This window comes from Colius striatus, chromosome 9 (assembly GCF_028858725.1).
Source record: "Colius striatus isolate bColStr4 chromosome 9, bColStr4.1.hap1, whole genome shotgun sequence".
NCBI classification, from domain to species: domain Eukaryota; kingdom Metazoa; phylum Chordata; class Aves; order Coliiformes; family Coliidae; genus Colius; species Colius striatus.
Genome location: NC_084767.1, coordinates 27891476 through 27908841, shown reverse-complemented (window position 1 = coordinate 27908841; position 17366 = coordinate 27891476). Strand labels below are relative to the sequence as shown.

General features: G+C 36.9%; 1 protein-coding gene across 1 annotated transcript in view; it reads right to left on the bottom strand.

The window, feature by feature from the left end:
* Window positions 1-17366, bottom strand: part of ZNF804A (zinc finger protein 804A) — a 172309-nt gene that overhangs the window by 32111 nt on the left and 122832 nt on the right. Inside the window, exon 2 of the mRNA XM_062002927.1 lies at window positions 5053-5196. Within this exon, the coding sequence (XP_061858911.1) occupies window positions 5053-5196 (144 nt within the window). The remainder of the gene's footprint in view (window positions 1-5052; window positions 5197-17366) is intronic.

Genomic DNA, 17366 nt, shown 5'->3' with positions numbered 1-17366 from the left:
GCATCCTCAAATGTGCTACACTGCTTTTATTTTATATCTTATATGCTTCATACCTCAGAGGAGGTAGAGCTTTAGTAAAATCACAGTTTTATTACTATTGGTATGTCTAAGCACACTCTTCCACTTCTGTATTTCTTTTTCTTCACCCCTTTTATATGAAATACTTATTCAAACACATAAAGATGTTCAAGTTTGGACTTGTAATTGGCTACAGACTAATAGTCTCTAACCTATTTGGGATTGATCTCCTAACAAATCTGCAAAGATGAAAAACATGTAGAGAGTACAAAAATGTAGACAGGAGAAATTTGTGTCTGTAAGAGGAAAAGCCAACACCTACTAATTTAGCCTTTCTGCATAGTTTGTGTTTTAGTACTGTCATACAATTTAAAATACATTTTTAGAGCAAAGAGGCACAGTTTCATCCAGGGAAACATAGTTTGAGAAATGACCTCTGATTCTGTGGGGAAAAAATGCTACTTATAATTTACTTAATTGATTTTATTTGCATATGTAGATGCAAATACATTAGGGCTATTTTATTTTTCATCACAGCTTTTGGTTGTTGTTGTCATTCAATATTAGGAAGAACATTCCTGGGAGGGCAAACAGTACCAAGCTCAGACATGCTGCTGTGATATTTGGTCATTAATCAGAAGTTCTGAGATGGAGAAGACTTTCAAATACAGGAATAAACCCACTTTGTTCTTGTAGTGACAGAAGTGTCTTGAGAAATGAGTGATGTAGGGGACCTAGCTGTGTCATCCAGCCTTCTTCATTGACAAGCCAAAAGCTCACCAACTCTAAACGGTTACAAGACAAAGGCCATTCAGAGCCTTAGATTTAATGCTCAGCCACATTTATCAAAACCATAACACTTTGAAGAACACAGGCAGGAGGTTTTTTTACCCTGCATTAATAGAGCACGTCAGAGAGCTCCCTGTGCACTTCCAAATACAAAAGAAATGCCACATAAAATACTGAGGTTTTTAAAGTCCTGGCATGAGTCTCAAAAGCTGCATTCCATGATTTTAAACCACCATCATTGAAGAGCAATTCTCTTATTACTATATTAAGTAATAGCACCTCTGCCTTAGTTACATTTCTCTCTGTATTGAGACCAGAACTGTTCTGTTTTTAAAGAAAGCTGCATTATGTTTTGTTTCTTCTTTTTTTGGTCTAGGCTTTCAAAGCAAACAAAAGAGTTCATTTTTCTCCATTACCACTGACTGCTTGTAAGTTGCTTTTCCAGAAGTATTTCATAAAGGCTACAGATATTGCTCTCCAAACTATATTGTCAAAGCTAAGCACAAGAAAACAGTAATAGAGACAATTGGAAAGCCTGAGGCACTGATCTGAACTCCTTTAGGTCCTAGGAAATAAAATTAGTTTTGTCCTATCCGTTCTTTCTTTACCGGTCAGAACGATGTCATACTATGTCAAAGCAGGTATTCAGACGCTGTAAGACACAATAAATCAAAACACAGCCAACCGTTGACAGTACAGGGCCCCCTATCCAATGGATGATAAAAGCCAAATAATCATAAAATCTAATATTTTAATTCTGTACATTTTCTATCCTAGCAACTTCTGGATAAAAAAAAAAAAAAAGGAAATCTTCTGCAACATAAGTGAGGTACAGAAGGTGTTACAGACGTTTTCTCTGGTAACTGAATGCTCAATTAGGATAAACACAGTGTTTCAGAAAAACTGGGATGAACTGTGGTTTAGGCAGAGCTTTCATCCATTTGATCACATAGAAACCACTGTCAGGTGCTGGGATTATAGAAACCAATAGTTGTTTACAACTACTCATCTATCATGGGAAAGTTCTTCTAGTGAGTGCTTCCCCGTACCTGTCCATTATTAGTAAAAAGGTGTGATAGACGACAGCAAGTCAGAGAAAAATATGAAGGAAAATCCAGGCAGATTATCTGTTCCTCTCACTACTGAACTGCTGGAAAACTTTTGTCACTAAGGTAGGAAGTTTCTAGACAAAATCAGAGCATTCAACAGTAGCATCTGCAAATAGCTCTAGCACATTTAATAAAATCGGGTTACTTTAAAAAACCATGTGGTATGAAATGCCTTGAAAATTGAGTAAATCTGACTGAATCTGCACTGCGCCATATGGTGCTTTGCCCCTTTTTCACCTGAAATACAGGAAATGGAATGGTTTCTCTTTATAATAGAAGTAGAAACCACCACAAAAACCGGTACAGAAGAGTTGAACTTGACTTAACACTTTAATCTCAGGAATCATCAGCTGTATTTGCCAGTAATATTACAGAAATTTTGCCCTGTTATGGGTTTGTAAGGAGCCATTCCTGGTAACAGGGAAGGAGCTGTAATGGTGGCTCTTGTAAGAAGCTGTCTGAAACTTTCCCCAGCTTGAAGTCAGATCCACTTCTGGGGCTGAGCCAATTGAGCTCCTCAGTAATGACTTTTTAAGAAGAAGCCTGAAGAGGAGGGTTTGTTCTTCCTTTCTGAGAGGCGGTGGAAAGAGTGGGATGACAAAGAAGAGGTCATTGAGGGAAGAGAGGAGGAGGTATGCAAGAGCAGAGACTCCCCGCCCTGCATTCTGTGGTGAGATGGCAGCCATCCTGCAACCTGTGGAGAGGAGTGGTGGAGCTGAGATTTGCCAGCAGTTCATAGAGGACATCATGCTAGGGGTGGTGACTGTGACCGGAGGGGCTGTGAATTTGTGGGAAGGCGGCATTGTAGCAGAAGAGAGGAATTCCACGCTGGAGGAGTTTGTGAGGAGCTGCAGCCCTTGGGAAGGACTCACACCAAGGTGGTTCACTAAGGACTGTAACCCACGGGAGGGACCTGTCATTGGAGAAGGGGAAGAATGTAAGGAGTCTTCTCAGAGTCCTCCTCTGAGAAGAAATCAGCAGCAGAGTGGTCCATGATGGACTGACCACAACCCCCATTCCCTGTCTCCCTGCAATGCTGAGGGAGAAGGAGGTAGAGATATCAGGAGCAGGGAACTGAAGCTGGGAAAAAGGAAGAGGTGGGGAAAGGAGACTTAAAGTGCTGATCATATTTTTCTCATCATCCTGCTCTGCTTTTTTTTCCTTTACTTTTTATCTGTTCTCTTTCCAGTTAGTAGATTAAACTGTTCTTATTTTCTTCCCTAAGTCAAGTCACCAAGTCTGTTTTGCCTGAAACCATTAACTGGCAGTGACTCCCCCTGCCCCACCCTTGTCTCAATCCACAAGGCCATTGGGTATTTTTCCTCTGTCTTGTTGGGGCCTCCACCATAACAAGAAAGGTGGGGTGTATGGGGTGGAAGGTGAGCAAGAGGCTGCATGATGCTTCGTTGTTGGCTTGGCCTGAGCCACGACATACCCAAACAAACATCCATACACTTTTTTTCATCTGCAAAACTAAAACTTTTTGTCTGGTTTCCTACCAGGGAGATTAGATTTGTGGTTGTCTTGAAAAGGAAGAGAATGGCTTCCTGTGTTTCAGCAATCACATCTACAAAGCCACAGACAAACATGGACACATAGGTGCCCTACACAAAAGATGGAGAGGCAGGCTTTGCAGTGCACTGCCTGATGTTGGTGCACTGCCCACCACCTCTGGTCTAAAGCCATCAGATAACAAGATTAACTGTTGATCACAGGAAGGAAGCGCCTGTTTAGTCTCACACTTGACAGTTTCAAAATCAATTTTTCATCAATAGTGAATAGAGGAACAGACACTGCATCCTTCTTGTAAGTGGTTCAGAGCACTTAGGAATTAATAGAAATTCTAAGAGAGCTCAAGTGGGGAAGACTTTGCCCATCACATCTTTTTTCCTGCCTTCCATCAATGAGGTGCTGTTGTGCAAACATAATACCTGAAGAATCAGTTCCAGCTGTATTTTAACTAAAAATATTTGCAACTCATAATAAATATCCATAGGATGCAGTGAAGCTGCCTGCTAATTTCTTATCTTTCCCTCCAGCTTCTCCCAGATTGCTCCTGCTGCTGAGGTCCCCATCTCCATAGTTCTCAAAACTAATACTCATGCTGACAGTGTAAATTGTGGGCTAAATAAAAATACCAGTGAGAGAGGGATGTGTTTCAGTGAGAAGCGCTGAAGAAAAGCAAATCATTGACTTACATAATACAGGTGTAAAACACAAGTAGCAACTCCTCTGTTCATCCTGAGGAGAATTACAGGACAAGGGGAGATTCAACTGGAATGAAAAGCAATCAACCCAGATCCACATGCATATGATTTCACCAGATTAAATAAAACCCAAATCAATAAACAGAATAATTAGCAGCCATATGGGCCAAGCAGAAATTTTCTGAACCGTTACTATATTTCTTTATATTATTGTTACGTCTCTCTTTGGTGAAGTAAAAATGTATATTTTTCCTCTGAATTATGTAGTCCTGACCCCTCTGGAAACCAAAATGTTGCATTGGGATGCATTGCCTCTCCTCTTATGTGCCAGCATTGCTTTTACATTACCAAAGTAACACAAATAACTGGGAGATGTGGTGATAAAATGTGGTGGTAAAAATGCAAATACCAATGTTTTCAAGCTAGCACATGTCCTCTTGTAAGCTGAGCCATAGACTTTTCATTACCACAGTTGTTTTTATAGTCAATGCATTTAAGCAACATCATAGACCATTTCAGAACTCTTATCTGCATTAAAGTTTACTAAAGAGCACCAGGTTTCTAAACCACATCTGTTACAACAAATGCTTCCCAGTAAGTCATCTTCTTAGGTATACCAGAGTATTATTTCACATGCAAAATTAAACTGATAGTAAGGATATTATACATTTACACTTTTAATCATATCTTTCATCATTCTCTGTTCCTCTTCAGAATTTAACCGTTCCCATTTCCCTTTCTTTCCATCTCAGAATTTTGACTATAAAATTATCATGTTAAGATTTGTTTCCAAGAAAACAGTGTATTTTGTTTCCCAGGACCTGAAATATGGGGACAACTCAGCTATGATTTCCAAGTCTACCTGAAGGACATCTTATTTATTTACTCCACCTGAAACTAAGTTGAAGTAGTGAGAATATTCCTCTTACCTGTTTATGAGCATGATCATAAGAGTTTATATGATTGTCAAACTCCTGGTGTTTATAGTACTGCTTGTCACAGAGTTCACAGTAGAAGTTGGCTTTAAGATCTTCCAGAGCTTTTGCTATCGTGTTTTTCTTTTCAGCATAATCCTGGAGAGGGGTGGGAAAAAGTAATTTTAGTTTTGCCTTTGATGCTGCAAATGGATTTTATGCTCTGCAGTTAATCATATTTGTAAACATTTACACTTCCATAACTAAAAGCTTTCATGTATTTACTGGGTTACACTGCACATATTTACTGTATCTGCTGCAAGACTAAGGATTTGCACACTTCAATTTGCTATACAGTTGCCAGTTCCTCATAGGAGTTCTGTCAGAGGCTAGAAGGATTTCCTGAGGTTGTGTCTAGATACAAATATTTATCATTCTGGAGGCTACTTCTGAGTTCATAGAATCAAAGAATCATAGAATGGTAGGGGTTGGAAGGGACCTTTAGAGATCATCTAGTCCAACCCCCCTGCAGAAGCAGGTTCACCTAGATCAGGTCGCATAGGAACATGTCCAGGCGGGTCTTGAAGATCTCCAGGGAAGGAGACTCCACAACCCCTCTGGGCAGCCTGTTCCACTGTTCCCTCACCCTCACAGTGAAATAGTTTTTTCTTATGTTTAAATGGAACTTTTTGTGTTCCAGCTTCATCCCATTACCCCTTGTCCTGTTACTATCTACTATAGAAAAGAGGGATGTCCCAACCTCCTGACACTCACCATTTAGATATTTATAAATGTTAATAAGATCACCAGAGTTAACTTCAATCAAGACTTGCTGCTCCAGATCTGCTATGTAATAATCCCCAAGCAGAGTAAGCATGAAGATACAACTCCAGTAACTTAGGTATGAGGCTTTTACAACAAAGTAAGCTTATTAAAAATAAAACAAAATCAAAGAAATCCTTCTGAATCTTCTTGGAGGCATGTATACATGCCTTTTCATGAAGGTATGAAAACATAAGGAATATTTTCATAGCTGGGATGTAATGAACACCTTCCACAGTTTTGTTATTTATCATCCCATACTAGAAGGACACATACATCTCCATTTACCATACATTAGCAAAAGCATGACAAATAACGGTACTTATCATTTATGAGCAAATTATATACAAGTAATATATTATTATTATTACATTTCCTAAATACATTGAGAAAAACATGGTTTGTTCTAAAAAAGCATGGAAATGGTCTGTCATCTCAAATTAGTTTAAAACCAGTTAAACACTGAACATTGTGTAAATGCCGTGCAATGACTCCTGCTTTTGACAAATCTGTCTGAGGCAGAATCACACCCTGAAATCCCCAATGCAATAAATATTGTTTAAGAAAATACACTCCTTTTATTTGTTTCACAAAATTTCATCACTGTGAGCTCCTTGGAACTCATCCTAAATCCCCTTGTTTCTTCCTTCTTCGGATAGATAAAATATGATCTAATAATCAGAACACCCAAAACTGAATTAATTTGGGGAAAAAAGTACCAATTTGCTAGCAGTTTTCACAGCTTAAAGATTCACATATTTCAGTATATTTTAGGAGTTAAAAATGGGAATATTTTCATAAAAATAGTTTTATTAAATAGAGGAATAATAGTCCTATAGTTAGAATTATGTACACAAATTACTTAAAATAGTACTTTAAATATAATTCAGTATGATTAGACGGCTAGCAAATGTTGTTAATTCATACCCAAACTGAGGCACTCCCTCATCAAAATGTATTCCATTAAAATAATTGCGAAAGTAATTTGAGAGTGCTTTGAATACTGGCTGAGACGTAAGGAACTCATACCTTTCTAACACATTTCTAAAATGACGAAAACATGAAATGAAACAAAATCTATTTCATTTAAAACAAAAGTGAGTTAGCATTTTATCTCTAGAAATAGGAGTAATTTACACTTCAAAACATATTTATACTGTACGGAAACCAAGCCTGGAAATGCTGCATTTACTTCTTGGTATGAAGTAGTAGGAAACTACAGAGTTTGAACTATTTTGATAATTACCAAGATGCCTATGTTTAGGAAAGCAGTGGAGACAGCATACCACAGAATCACAGAATCTCAAGGGCTGGAAGGGAGCTCGAAAGATCATCTAGTCCAACCCTCCTGCCACAGCAGGATCACCTAGACAATCAAGACTCTTATGAGATATACTCCCTTAAACACTTCAAAAGTAATTGTAGTAGTCTACAAGGAGATGCCACCTAATTTTGTTTTTTTAAAATGAAAGGAACAAAATTCTGGAATTGGGGAAATTATCAGAACTCTGAAATATTAGTTATGATATATAGTCAATGTGATGGATTCTAAGACAATATTAGTGAATCTGATAATAATTTTTCTGTATATAAAGATCTCACAACATATTGTTGGTTAACGCTCAAGCAAAATTTTGCAAGATGTACTGATGTAGCATAATACTCTGAATAAAGTTACTTAACCTCATTGGTGTTCCCCTTGACATGGAACACCATCCTGATTATATAGCAGGACCTAACCTGAATGCAATTACACTTGACATCTCCATGCATCTCAATGGAGCAGAGACATTGGAGCCCCGTGAACAACTTTACTGCAAAGTAAAAAAAAAAAAAATCTCATAATGGTCTTGGAGTTTCTACTTTTAAGTTTATTCATCCAAGGTTCTTTCGGGTGTAGGGTTCATTTCATATTACAACATTACAAGACAGTTTCAGAGGCAGGTAAAGAATTTCATCACATAAATGAAATTAGATGCAAATAAGTAGACAGACTATGAATAACAGAGTTCAATCATGCACAGGGGAGGGAAAAATGGAACTTTTAAATTTCAAAATCTTTTAAAATTCAAAATTGAGATCTTTAAAAACTAGAAGTATTTGACTTCAGGAGCATATGAATGCTTATATTGGATAAGGTCACATTTCTGAATTCATGTAAGACTCTATTCTGTACAGGTATGGAAATTGACACTTACCTAAGGACTCCTCTCTTGGCTTTACTTTGAAGCTACATTCTGCTACTTTTATTTGTTGTCATACATGGAAGAGGTCATAAACACACATTTTTTTTATTCCCTTTGTATGAGCCATTCATAATTATGTACATGCTCCGGCACACTGTCTCTCAGGTACATGCATCTCTGAACCACACAGTTCTAGTTTATTCAGGCATTATTTATATAGAGGTCACTCATTACTGTTACTTGTTCTTTTCAGCCTCAGAAAGAAGACACGATAACACAATGCACCATGGTGCCATATAGTACTTATATAAATGTTCTCTGTTTTCTTCCTTATTCCTTTTTGTAGTAAGTCTTAACACATGAAGTTTTAAAAATCACCAGAGCACTAAGCCAGTACTTCCATAGAACTCTTATCACCTGTATCCTTTACTGCTGTATAATATTCTGCCAGCAGGAGATGTTTCTATCCAACTACTAAGCTTCTCTTGACTTCAGAAACCTCATGTTTCTTCAGTGGCAGCAATGGCTGTTAATAAATCTTGTGTCTGAGATAGCCACTTTGAGATCCAAGTATGGGCAATATCATTAACTATTAATTGTTGGCAGTGAAGCATCTGTCTCCAACAGGAATATATTAGTCATAAAAATTTCTAAAGCGATAGCAGCAGAAGCATTTATTTTCACAAAATTTTGCACTGTATTGCACTTCAAACAATCATGAAACATTAAGAAATGGTTGTTTCTTCATGTTAGCTTCTCAGACTAACAAGATGAGACTTATAAATTTTATTTTTCAGCTGATGGGGAAAGATATTGAATCATCTCTCCAAATGTTTTTGTCTGTCAAGTCTTTTCTAAGACTTCAGCTCAGTGTATTGCACACGTGCACAAAAAAAACACCCTTATAAAACCCCTAATGGAGGAGTCTCAGGAGATTTCCTGAGGCTGTAGTATCCCCTGGGATGAGTCAGGATTGAGGATAAATTGGTAGAATTGTATTTCTCCCCAGAAGAGAAAGCTCTCATGAGCCCTTTCAATTCTGATGGGGGATAACTCCCCAAAAACCGACTAAAATATTTACGGTCCCCAAACCTTTATAGTACGGGGCAAAAGTCTGCAGACAGAAGTGACCTGGAAACTTACTGGAGAGAAAATTTCCTGGAGTACAGGAGCAGCCAAAACCTCACTTAAACTGGTTAACTATGATCAGTTTAATTCAAGATTTGAAAACTGTCCTAGAGGTTTTAAAGGAACTTGAAATTATAAATCAGCTTGGTAATGAAACTAAGAACTGAGCCTAGTTCACTTAGTTTCATTATTTTTTTCCTGAAAGGCTTAATTATCAGAAAGCCTACAGCTATGATACACTGTAGCTATTTTACATAATTTATATGAAAGATCTCTAATAAATAATCACAACTATCAACTGGCTTTATTTCTCTAAATCTATGTTCTCCATCCTCCTAAGCCTTAAGTCTGGGCAAACACTATTGCAAATGTCTGACAAATTGAATGAAGAGTGAGCTTCATCCACAGAAGGACTACCTTTAACTACCTGGACCAGATTTTCTGCTCTCACTACATGAGAGGAAAAAAAGGAAAGCTACAGAAACACTAAACACTTTATACAGATAACTTTGCAGAATTGAAAAGATGTCTCAATCTAGCAGATATTTTTATGGAATGCACTACAGACTTTTACTGTCTGCAGAAAGGTGAGCTAGAAAAAAACAGTAGGAGTGTGAAATTATATCATCTACTCCATGGTGATTGCCAGTGTGAACATTCTTACTTTACAAGAAATGTGAGCTCCTTTTATTGCAGTAGGCTATTCTGCATTTACTGTAGCCTTAAAAGGGTCAGGTCTGCAGTCACTGTAAAGTAAAATGTATTACAGAAATAAACCCCTTTTTCAGGATAATTTACTGGTATAGTCATCCCAGAGACAATTAGACTGCTCTGATCTGATCCTCTGGATTAGACCACATTACACCTGACAGATGTTCCAGGGTAACCTTGTTTCACAAAAAATACATATAGCATTTGTTTTCTCTGTCCCAATCACTAAAAAAAACCCAGCAAAATTGTATTTTGAGCACTGTCAAAAAACCCGAGCTGTACTTCTGATTTAAAAAAATTACTCTATATATTAGCTGTATTTATAGGAAAGGATCTATGCTGTTACCAAAAATAGAGAAAAACATACTGGGGGAAAAATTAGTCATAGCTTCTTTATGGTCAATTAACTGTGATACCCATGGAAAGAGTTAGCAAAGGCCTCCTTAATTTACAGTGTGTTATAAAGACAATATGAAGAAGCATATTTCGCTGAATGTAGTGCACAATTTACTATCATTTCCTCTGGTATCCATCTCAATAATACTTGGTACATATAATTTTTTAATTGTCTTTGCATATCACTTTTTTCTCTCATGTAAGCAACCTGTACATCACCCATTGATGAAGGAATAAATTAAAAATACAATTAACAGTATTAATGCAGTCTACTACCAAACCTAATATTTTATAAGCTTCTTGTCCTTATCAAGGCAGTGAGACCAAAGCAAAAGGTGATTAGATGCACTGATCAAAGTACTGCTCTTAAACCTATTTCCAAGTAGTGTATTGCAAGTTTCAGTTTCATATCAAGCCTACAAGGACGCTGGCTGTGAAAAGAAATAGCAAGAATTTTGTCATATCTTTTTTATTACCTTACCTGAAACTTTCCCATTAGCTGTGAAATGTGGTAACAATCTAAAACTCACAAGGCCATGAACATCTGATGCTACTTCTTTGATTCCTTGCTCCCTTCTGACATTCTCCTTTCATGCAAAGGACTTTTCACAAGGAATGACCCTGTTGTTTCACTGCACTGGATGAGGACGAGCCCAAGGAAGTAGTATCCTGAAGACCCCTACATGGAATCTTTACGTTTACTTTCTCTTCAAAATTATGGGCAGACAACAAATACCAATCAGATCACATTACACAAAAAAAGCTAATCAGTATTCTGCTATGTGCGTACTTGAAAATGCTATTGAAGATATGCAAATAATTATAAAATTGGTTTCTCAGCTTCCTAATAAACACACAGACAGTATTTCACATTTAAATAAACACCCTAGCATTAAGATAAATAACACAGTGAAATTAGAAAGAAATAGTACAATTTATTCCAATTTGTGCTGTTTGTGTCCTAAGGCCATTCTCATTTTTTTTTTAAACACCAGATTTGTTAACCATGTACCTACTTATGCAAACAGCTGAATTCCACACCTCTTGCACTAAATGGAGTGAGATGGTTGTACACATGGATAGAGATAGATTCAGTGGAGAGTAAACAATGCAGAACAGTGTCCTGCAATGTTAAGACTGAATTAACTTGAAAGGAAGCTTATGATGAGACAGCAATTTGTTATCAGATTTGTCTGCCTCGTTAACTTCCTTAAAGCACTTGCACATATCTTAACTGAGACATGGAAAATCACTTGATTGCGTTTTTTGCCATTAAACCTAAACGTTGTGTATAGATCTGTAGAATTATTTATTTATTCTAGTGCTTTAAAACCCACTTCCAGGCAGAGCATGCATTGTAAGGTGAGAGTGCTGGCTAAAAATCTTTGCTTGTATACTTGTATTAAGAAGGAACTCTTACCGATGCTTATAAGAAAGCACTGGTCCGGTTACAATGGAGAAAAATGTATCCACTTAGTTTCTACCACTAATCTTTTGATGTCTATACAAGGTAGAACTGAAGAAGGCTTTGAAAGAATGTTTAACTCTTGGTAATATCTTCCTTATTGAATGTTCACCACTGTTTAATGATAAGCAAGAGAAGACAGAGATGGGTATTAATCTTTTTTACTCCTCTATGTTTTAAATAGTCCAGTCACATACTTTAATTAGAGCAGAATTTTGATTTAAAAACATCCCAGGGTTGATTTTTGGCATTTAATTTCCTCATTGCAGGCATGCAGACATCTAAAGATTTTCACAGCTACTTAACTTAATTTCATTGACAGGTAAGTGTCTAATGTAATTAGACTCTTTGGGAAAATCAAGCTTTTCTATTTGATCCTTCCAGCGACACGCTAAACTAAATGAAGTGCCTTTTAATCCTGCAGAACTTGCAGCCCTGGAGATGGACTGAAAAAACCCCTCTTGAGCATGAAAACTGAGGACTGGAACAAATGTCACTGTTCATGCCTGGCAGCCCTCAATCCAAAGGGAGCATGACCATGTCTTGCCAAGGCCATTTTAGGAACCAAGACAGGGCAAAGGGTAAGGCAAGAGGAGTTGATTTATTTCATCTCAAGTTGACTGCCAATTGACCAGCTGCTATTAATTTGTCTTTAAAAGTTGCTCTAGAGCTCTTCAAGCTTTGACAAGCATGCAATTAGTTTTTAATCTTGTAAAAATTCTCAGTAAAAGTTGGCTGGGGCAGCGGGGAAATAGAAAGTTGGACCCTCTTCTATCAATATACTTAGCTTTGAGAATGTGATTGATCTATGTGATAACTGACACATGAAGTCTGCATACCTATGTTTTCAGGATGAGAGTTCTTTGTGAATACTGAGTTTAGTTTTTCTAGGTTTGGCTCCTATGTTCAACTATTCTTTTTTTCTGGCAAGATTTTTATCATGATCCTCTATATAGTGGGTTTTTTTCCTAAGATTTCAAAGCAGTCTTTTTCCTGTATTTTCTCTTTTCTGCCTCTCCTTTTACTTTTAAAAGTTTGTGTTTTCTTAAAGAAAGCAAAAGAGAATACAATCACCTTTGAATTCAAATAAAAGTACTTCTGTCCAATTTTGTTGCTCTCAACAACACAACTTCTCCATGACAAGTTAAAATTGCACACTGTTGTACTTTGAAAAAACTCTGAAACTTTGTTATTTAAATATAAATCAATATCTCAAAAACATGAGCATTATATTTGCCATGTTGAGGAAGTTTCAAACCCTATTTGATAGGTCCACTGAGTATTCACAGTCAATATGTTTGTTAGGAGCAGTGTGTTGCTGATTGGTGCATGCTATCTACAAAAGTAAAGTGCTCCTGGAAATTCCCCCAGTAGGCTCAGCGATTTTTCTTTACAGACTCTTTTACTGATTATATTTTACTATGGCTTTCCAGACCATTAAACCTTTTCATGCAAATTTACTATCTTTTTATAGGTTTAGAGACCCATCATGACCTGCCTTAGGTTATCTGCTTTTAAGTTAAATGCCATGAGCACTTGAACACTCAGCCATTTAAGAAGAAACCTTAGAACTGGGCAAGGTCTGAAATACACCTTGGCAGGTTTGTGTCTGTTTGCCCCAGAAGACCTGAGAGCAGGTAGGAAACTTCTAGCTGCAAACTCAAAAAAATGATCTATTCTGGTATGTAGCTGACAGTCAGTATCAGCTTACCCACTGGAAATAACTATCTACGCAGATATTTGATTATTAAATGGATACACTCTGTAAAGGTGGATGTATGTACATTTAATTTTAGGAGTTGTTTGTTAAAAAAACCTACCACAATAACATCAAAATCTGAAAAACCACCAGGAATGATGCTTCTGAGCTCCTTTAATTGTCTAATTATGAATATGCATGAGCTTAAGATTTGCATTATGATGCAATAAATATTTATTTTCCTATTATTAATCCTCAGTGTTGCCATAGTCACAAAAAGACTTCATCTAAACATATGCAAAAAGAGAAAAGGTGGAGGGAGAGTGAGAGGTATGTGTGTGGAGTGTGGTGTAGAAAGAATTATTATTTAACTAGAGATCTATAATGCAAAGAAATATTTTTTCTCAGAAGTCCCAAAGAAGTCTCTCCTATCATGAAAGGAAATTAAGTTTAAATCTGAGAAAATTCCTTCTAAAAAAAGTCCTAAAATTTCCTTCTAATTTTGGGTTGATTTGACAATCTCCACAAGGAATAATGGGATGTGATGAAGAAGATCAGTTTAAGTGAAAAAAAAAGTCACACTACCTAGGCAAAGAGAAATTAGGCTGCACCAACAGCACTTTGCAAACACACAAATTGGTGTTGAAGATATTTCTGAGATTGCTTTGCTGCCATAACATGAGAAGAGTGCTACAGGAGCCCTGATTTACCTTGGCAGATCTACACTAGCTAAATGATGAGTGACCTTATTGCAGTCCTAAACCCAGACATAGCATCCTCAAGATGAGATGGTCCTTGTCTTTGTTGTCTCTGAAAAGATAATAAAAAACATTGCAAACTTCTGAAGAAGCCTAGGTTTTATGGGAAAATAAAGGTAAAAAGGTAAAAAAAAGAAACAAGATTGGAGTAAGTCACTAGAGCACCAGTCTATATACTATATACAGTAACTGACAACCCACGGCAAATATCTTTTTTCCAATGATTTTTAAAGAGCTTTTCTTACTTCATTATTTGTGTGAGAAACAAATGAAGCAGTTATCATTGCTATAACTCTTTTGTATACAAAAAGTTATTTGAATAGATGCAACTGACAAGAATAGCTACTTTATGTGACTGATAATAAGTTCTGAAGACTTTGGGCCATAAAGCTGGATAGTTGATAGTCAATAATTTCAATAAAAGGCAAAGACAGTGAAAGCCTAATAAAAATGCCATTTAAGGCTCATAAGTGCATAAAAGACTGATTTAAACTCCACCTCCTGGCCAAAGGGAAGAAGAAAAGATATCTGTTGATTTGATAGTTTCACTCTTGTATTGGAAAATGGGGAGAAAACGAAAGGTGTTGGTGCAGCCATGTGTCAAGATATACTGTTGGGCAAACACTTCTGAAGTTGAGAGTGTCAGATATTGAAAAGTTATGAGAAAGCATTTTTATTGATCTCTTCACTTTCTACCTTCCCAGCCAAGTGTTCAATAACAGCCAGCCCTGCAACGAGGACAGTCAAAGTCAAATGTCATATGGCCAGTATCTGTACAAGAGCTGATGGAAAATACCTAAAAATGACTGGCCATTACCTCCAATCACATTTTCAAGGAGACTCTGAAAACAGCATCAGGACTGCAGTTGTGCTCTCTACCACTTTGCTGTTAGCAGTGTTATGCGAGTAGCACCTTTCACTGTGAGATGAACACACAAAGATTAAGCATTTACCCAGCATTGCCCATAGTCATTAACTGTGTTTGAAGAGATGCAGAGAAAATAAGACATGTCCACAAAAAAGTCAAAGCTTCCTCAAAAATATCATACTGAAACACACACATTCACATAAATGATACATTTAGATTGATCCTTAGTGACACTATTCCATTTTCTCCTTTTTCAGTCTTATTTTCTGTGTAGCAAATTCTCAAAAATCCTTGAAGTTGATCAAAAAATGCAGAGAATGACATATTATCATGCCATCTGGTAAAGAAATGAAGTTTAAAATATATTTTCAATATATAATTACAAAAGCTCAGGACTGGACTGAAGACCAAGATCTGACGAAGTTTGAGGGACTATTTCTGCCAATCTGTCACACCCTACAGCACTCACAGCAACTATCAGAGAGGGAGATGCTAAACCACAAAGCCTATGTAAGCAGTGCTAATACACTCGTCTCTGCTCTTCCTAATAACAAGGACAATGCAAAACCTATCAGGTCCAGTTTGAAACTCTGTCATGAAAAATATTCCACCTACATTAGTGATCATTTCTATTAGAGCAGGGCCTATAGGTTCCCATTGAATTAGACTCTGAAAAGAATGTAAAAGACAGTTTTAGAGTCCCCAGAAGCTGAAGTGGTACCTTAAAGATACCTCTTCCTTAAAAGCAAGGCTTCTTTTCTACGCCAGCACACTTGTTTGCAGGAGCATGCACTTATTTAGACCAGCAAACTGATTTAGGTTAAAAATACTTTTCAGGGAAAAAAAAATGTTTAATTAAAAGCTGAATAAGTGCATGTATTCAATTTAAGCAGTATTCAGCTCAATCACTACCATCCTCAAACAAACAAGGTGGCTGCATGAGATGTGCAACATGTGAGAGACGTGGCCAAAATCAACCTACTACAGGGGAATCAAAGCTAATAGCAAAAGCATAAGGTCCAAAAGAAAGTAGTACAACCACCAAAACTAAAAACAAAGCTTCCCAATGTTGTGTACTCTGATAAATGTGCTCTTTTGGGTTTCTGTAAAACTGTAAGTCCAAAGATCTTTCCTTTCATGAAGAAGTTGCTATATGGTTGTAAACTGCTCATCAATTACAGAAGTACTGTAGCTGTGACGATGAAGGATCCCTCAATACAACTAGAAAAAAAAGACTTGAAGGGAGAAATAATGGCACAACACACTAGATATAGACATACATTGAAGTGACGCCAGCATTAGTGATGAGTACAAGGTATTCAGTAAAAGAAACAGATTTCTTGTGTACAACTACTGATTTTTTTCCAAAGGCTTCATATTCTTGGGCTATTCAATTCTTTCTTAGCCCCAAGCCATCCCTGTCCAGAGAAAAGTTTTTCCTTTATAGTTGAAAGTATTTCCAGCTGCTTTGAAGAAACAAACAGCAGACAAATGCCCCATGCCACAGAAACTGCTGGATGCACAACAGGTTTTCCCAGCAGGAATCATCAGTAGAATGTTTGAAAAATTAGCATTTCTGAACCCACTAATCATTTTTGTTAAAAGGGAACAGTATCTGCAACGTTGCTGATACAGGAGTCAAATGAACAGGATTTCAGCTTAGCTTTAGCTAATAGTAAACCAACAAAATTTAATATCGACACCATACAGATACTTAAAAAAGAAACTAAAACTGACATTCTGGATACAGAGCTTAGCAAGGAGTACTTTTAAAAAAAATCAATCTTTAAGTATCATAGAACAGGAAAAAGAAAAAAAGACATATATATTCCGAAAATCTGAAAGTCTTTGCATCTTGGACTTTGTTGTTCAACAAAGTAGAGCTGAGCCTGCAACTGCAGCAGCAGTCTGACTTCCTCCGGACTTTCAAGTGTGGAACCTATAACATTTATGAACAATATCTTCACACTGTGGTCCATTTTCCTCTTCTCTTAGATCCTCCAAAATTGTACAATACAGAAACCCTCTGCTAATTTAGACTGAAATGCATTTTCCATTTCATGTATTCATGAACATTAACGTGGGCACATGGTAGCATAAAGCTAACTTTGGAAAAGAAACTCAAACTATGCTACTCAAAGTGCACACCTGTAGTAACTGAAATGGATTTGGGAAACTATCAGACCAGCTGCAATTTTACAAATAAATGACTCATCAAGAAATGTGAAGTGGGCTAAAAATGGTGTTAGAAAAAAATGTCAGCACAGTGGAGAGACTTATCCTGAGGTCTAAACTC